Below are 6268 nucleotides of genomic sequence, written 5' to 3' on the forward strand. Positions count from 1 at the left end.
ATATATAATTGTATGTATGTGTACCTTGACTCGCCGCATGAGTTCCATATCAAACTCAAAGCGTTTGAGATGAAAGATGAGGTGGTTAGGCAGGCTCTGCACTGACACTCGCTTCTCTGCGGCCACCTTCAGATCGCACCTAAGGATGAATGTGAGAGATTTAGGCTCTCGAGCATGATTTCTCCTTGACTTATCGATAAAAAACAGGTCTATATATTGCGAACACGTGCCTCTCAGTCGCACCTCGAGCAATCCGTTAAACGTTCATAAAACACCAACTACCTATGACCACCAGTCCACACGATGGACCACGAGGTTTAAAACGGCACAGAGTTTTCACAGTAGTATATCCTGGCGCGAGATACAACGCACCAACTACCTTACGCGGCACTGTAGCATTGCCCAGCATCCACGAACGCCCAACAACACATACACGCCGAATAAAGCTTAAAACAGCACATACTTCTCACAGTAGTACTTGTTGTCGCCCTCGAGCATCTCGCCTTTGACGTACATGGCCAGACTCTCGCGGATGTTCTGCTTGTTCACTACATCGCACTGAATAGAGAACAGGTCCTGTTCACGCTCACTCACATGCTCACAGTCCTTCGAGATGACCTGCTGCAGTAGCTTCCCCCTGTGTTTGTCGAGTGGTGCGATTTGAAACATATTAACATATTTGGTGTTAAGGAGAGAGCTGTTCTCATGCCTGTTGGTACTAGATCATAAACAATATCCCGCACATAAGGACATTATCTGTGGTCGTGTGAGGGAGCCAACCAATCATGCAACGCACGCGTAGCCTATTGTTCGTTTGTGGTGTCTGTACTGATATGCGATTATCATGTGCGGCGAAGATTACATGGACTTACTCGAGCGTGTCTTAAACGCGCATATAAAAAAATGCCATAAACGTACACAAATGTATCATTCATATCATAGAAAAAGTCAGATAGAACCAAACGTATAGAAATCAACATAAACGTAAGCAAACGTATCATTTGTATCATCGAAAAAGTCAGTTATAAACAAATGCATGAAAATTAACATAAACGTAAACAAATGTATCATTCATATCATAGAAAATGTCAGATACAAATAAACGCAGCAGAATTAGCATAAACGTAAATAGTTGTATCGTGCATATGCATAGATTTAGGGATAGCCATACTCAAACGTACCATTTCGTGCATAAAAATGCCATAGACACCCCCAAATGAAGCCCACGTGAGTCTAGAAGTACTATGAACTCTAGATTGCAGTCTTCAAATTCGTTTTAGGGGCTAAAGAAAAACGAAATGGACATACCTCCAGATAACTATTATGCGTGCAGACAATAACATCACAACCCCATCCCATATGAGCCTAACACCAGTCATAGGACATACCAAACGTATACTACATATGCCTAGCCAAAAACTACTAAGCGTGCAGACAATAACATCACAACCCCATTACATATGAGCCTACCACCAGTCATAGGACATACCAAACGTATACTACATATGCCTAGACAGAAAAATCCATAAACATTGCGAAACTGCCATAGATACCCCAGCGTAACCCTAGAAAAATGCCATAGATACCCCAGCGTAACCCTGGGAAAATGCCATAGACATACCCGAACGTATCCTTGAGGAGTGATTGCTGGGGCGAGCCCTTCAACAGCGCTTCTAATCGGTCGAACAGGACATTGAAGAATTCATCCACGTCCATCTGAAGATTCACGTCCACACACGCACCTTCACTCTCGTACACTGAACAGAACCCTTGCGCACTGTAGCACTTCAGCAGACTCTCCTGTCACGAGATTAGTCATATATAAAACAAGTAAAGGTGAGTCATATATGATATTAAAAAAAGTGAGTCATGGCCATATATAAAACAAGTGAAGGTGAGTCATATAAAATAGAATCCCGTGTGTCATACACTGGAGCCTCGTAGTAACGAGTGCGTGAGTTTGATCATGACTATCAGCCTTGGTACTATTTATACCGGACACGAAATGCGTAAGGCTGACTTGAAACGTAGTACGAGTGGAGTCAAATGTCTTGCTAGTCGGCAGGTACTCCGATGAGTATATAACCATATTCCTACACATATTATATATATATATATATATATATATATATATATATATATATATTATTATTTTATATGTATTATATTTATATGTATATATATATATATATATATGTATATAGTTATAGGTATATAGATATATATATATATAGACATATATATATATATATATATATATATGTATATATATATAGATGTAGATATAGGTATATATATATATATATATATATATGTATATATATACATACATATACTATATACTATATAGTATATATATATATATATATATATATATATATATATATATATATATATATATATATATATATATATATATATTAAAAGCAATTGCATTGATTCTTACATATTCTTCATACACGTTACAAGATAATTTACCTGGAGATGAGCAAAGATCATCTGGAGTTGGTGCAGTACCAACGCATGCGGTGTAGGGGGTGTTGTAGTCCAAGGTCTGCAGAGTAATCAATGGATAAATGTTTTCCGCTTCAGAGGTTAGGGCTTACGATTCAAGATTAAATATACAAATGTACGCAAAATCTCCCAAACAGTGCAGTTCCGGCGATGTAGGTGTGACTGTTGTTCTATAGTGCATGGGTAAGCCCACAGTGACCTGCTACAAGGTGAGGATAGCACACATCCACAGCAAACCCTCTCACATACTTGGTCCGAGTGGCCAATACTCCCCGGCGGAACTGCGGCACCATGAACAAGTTCTGCATCAGACTGTTCATATAGCACGTGGCTCCCAGATTCTCCAAGCCCACATATCCGCTAGCGCTCCTCTCCTGTATGCGTGTCACGCCTCCGCTGAGCTCTGGGTCAGCCCCGCACAGGCCCTCGCCACAGGCGACGTCACACACATCGTTGACACACACCCCCTCACACCCACAAGCCACCACCAGGCTGGCGTCCTTGCTGGTGCTGGTATGAGACGGGGTGCGTGTGGCTGTAGCACTGGCAGTGGTATCAGCCCTAGTACTAGCACGCCCAGAGGCACTGGTAGCAGCCACCACACTCTCGTCCGTGTGCATGCGGGAGAGCACCGTCAGCTCAGAGCCCCCGCTCTCCTTGCCGCCACAGTGCGTGTCCATCAGCAGCCCACACAGCAGGTGCCGCACTCTAGTACCGAACATCGTACTTCGCCCCAGCGTATCCAGCAACTCCCGCGCGATGGTTCGGCTCTCGGCCGTCTTGCACAGAGGAGGCGAGCGGGGCCCATGGTTAGTGAGCGTAGGCATGTCGAACAGACACTTCTTGGTCACAAACTGTACTAGCTCGTCTAGGATATACCGGGTGGGTGCATTGCCTTTTGGTACTTGGGCGACTGTGCCTGTGTGGCTGGGTGTGTCGGTAGGTATGCCGCCTTTGGACGCGACGTTGCCTAGCAACCGGAGCAAGCAGCCCAAGAAAACATCGGGTTCTCCTGTACGGTGTGTTTCCATTGGCGGGTGAGTCAGCAGTCTGTCCATCAGCACATTCATCAACACCACTATCGCCGAATCGTGACCTGGAAGAAGAAAGAAGTGTCATTAGATTAATATATATATATATATATATATATATATATATATATATATATATATATATGCACGTGTGTGTGTGCTTAATACATCTCACCTAAAAGTAAGGAGAATGTAGGTGTTTTATAGTAACCTACAATTTGTCAATGTGTGCGTGTTGTACATGTTTGATCGCAGGCTGCACTTACTTGTAGGCTGTGTGGAGGGCAGTGACTGTACCACAGCCGATACCAGATCGAACAGGTCTTGGCATTGCGTCGATTCTTTGGGCACAACTCGTAACAGAGAAGCAAAGGCCCCCAACAGATGCTCTGCAGAATAGATTAGAATATAATGTATTGCATATGAGAATAATAATAAGAAGAAAAATGAAGATTCAGAGATTAAGAAGATATGAAGTGTACACCCTCCGCACGCCATGATGAATGTATACAATATAATGACAGACTTTTAACCCACTTATGAAGCTTTCCCGTGCCTGTTGTGTGCTAGGGATGTGTAGAAACGCAGAACAACAATGAAATAAGAGACCGGAAATGGGTAGGCTACAATGCGTGGGGCATTCAGGAGGTGATGGTCCATTACAGACTCTACAGATTCCCGAGAAGTGATATCCAGAACCTTCTCTTGAAAGTACTGACAAGGCAAGACAGACTTTGTCAAAGCTCGCGAATACTAACCCCAGATCAGACGCATTGGATTCCCCAATAAGGGCACAGCCTGCGATGGCCGCGATAACTAAACATTCAACTAGCAATGACAGTATACTATACATACATGATAAAATAATGGATATTATACGAAAAGATTGCAATGCCAATAAACCATACATGCATATTCATTCACAGATTGCATATGGATGTATTGCATTGACAGTATACTATACATGCATAATGAACTCACAGATTATCTATAGATAGATTGCATTGGCAATATACTATACACACATAATCAGCTCACAGATTATCTATAGATAGATTGCATTGACAACATACTATACATACATATGAACTCACAGATTATCTATAGATAGATTACATTGACAATATACTATACATAAATGAATTCACGCATATTCTATAAAAAGATTGCATTGACAATATACTACACATACATAATTAATTCACAGATAATCTCTACATATATTGCATTGACTACATACTAGGCATGATGAAATCACAGTATTTTATAAATAGACTGCAATGTTTATGTACTATACACAATAAAATCACAGTATCCCATAAATACACATATATTACTGTACCAAACTCACCCTTATCCTCCAGCGTCAGCGCCTTGCTCAGCATCCGCAGGCCCACAGCCGCCTCGTTGCGCAGGTCAATAGACGCGGTAGTCACCAGCAGGTGCCCCAACACACTACTACCCCCGCTGCCTACCCCCGTCCCATTCCCGGCCATGTACGGGTGTGTGTCCAACTCGTTAGCTATGCTGGTACCTGCACCTGGGGTGGGTGGCTTGGTAGCTGGTTTGGTGGCATTGGTAGCTGGTTTGGTGGCATTGGTAGGTACAACGCTCTTAGACAGCCGCGCAAGCACGTGCGTAAAAGCATCAGCCGAGTTCTCCATGGCAGTCCATGAGGCACTCTGGTACACGCCAATCAACAGACACATACTCAGGCTCACACACTCCTTCAAAGTTTCTTCCATGCGCATAGCTACTTGCTGTGTGTGTGCGGAGTCACCCAAACGGCTCAGCTGCGTTACCAACGACTGGTTGATGTTGCTGTTACCGTGACCGTGACCGTTGCCGGTGCCGGTTCCGTTTCCTTGGCTACCGTTGTCATGGTTACTGGCACTGCTGCTCAGGCTGCGGCCCATCCCCGTCAGAGACATTAAGCCACTACCCGCCTTATTCTCACTGAGCTTACCTGTTTCGCCCACACTCTGGCTACTCACACGCACAATAAACTGCAGTATGTCGACGATATCTGTCACAAAACTCGAGATGTTCGGTACCTCCTTGCCCTCCACGCACACGTGGCGCTCATTGGTGGGGATGGCGTCACTGGCACCAAGCACGTGTCTGTCCACATCCTCTCTATAAATAGAGAAAAATGTTAACGTAAACACACGAATGAGTATGCGCGTACACCTACGCAGCATAACAATGACACTTGTGATATATAGAGAATATACAGCAGACGTTGAAAGTACAACATGCAAAAAACAGATAACACATGATACTGCAAACAGCAAGTAATTCATTGTTGCAGTACAGCGAATAGACGTCTGGATAGCAATGCGTACCATAAACGGTTCAGTACATTAGGCAGGCAATTCTTGTGAGTCCGAGTTGAAATTTGTCACTAGATTCCGAATTGGGATATATATATATATAAATATAAATATATATATATATATATATATATATATATATATATATACATATATATATATATATATATATATATATATATACATATATATAAATATATACATATATACTTACATACAGACATACGTACATACATACATACATACATACATATGTATACATACATATATATATATATATATATATTATACATATATATATCTAATGTATATCTAATGTATATATATATATATAAACATATATATATACATATATACATATATATAGATATATAAAGATATATATATACA

General features: G+C 41.8%; 1 protein-coding gene across 1 annotated transcript in view; it reads right to left on the minus strand.

Moving 5' to 3' along the window:
• The window catches only part of SARC_02698 (hypothetical protein), a gene marked incomplete at both ends in the record, with an annotated part of 7900 nt that extends 2154 nt beyond the window's left edge, over positions 1 to 5746 (minus strand). Inside the window, 8 exons of the mRNA XM_014303535.1 lie at positions 25 to 139; positions 464 to 637; positions 1622 to 1800; positions 2479 to 2554; positions 2764 to 3610; positions 3812 to 3934; positions 4897 to 5679; positions 5740 to 5746. Of these exons, the coding sequence (XP_014159010.1) occupies positions 25 to 139; positions 464 to 637; positions 1622 to 1800; positions 2479 to 2554; positions 2764 to 3610; positions 3812 to 3934; positions 4897 to 5679; positions 5740 to 5746 (2304 nt within the window). The remainder of the gene's footprint in view (positions 1 to 24; positions 140 to 463; positions 638 to 1621; positions 1801 to 2478; positions 2555 to 2763; positions 3611 to 3811; positions 3935 to 4896; positions 5680 to 5739) is intronic.
• Between the last annotated feature and the right edge of the window lie 522 nt (positions 5747 to 6268).

Source organism: Sphaeroforma arctica (assembly GCF_001186125.1).
Source record: "Sphaeroforma arctica JP610 unplaced genomic scaffold supercont1.124, whole genome shotgun sequence".
NCBI lineage: Eukaryota > Ichthyosporea > Ichthyophonida > Sphaeroforma > Sphaeroforma arctica.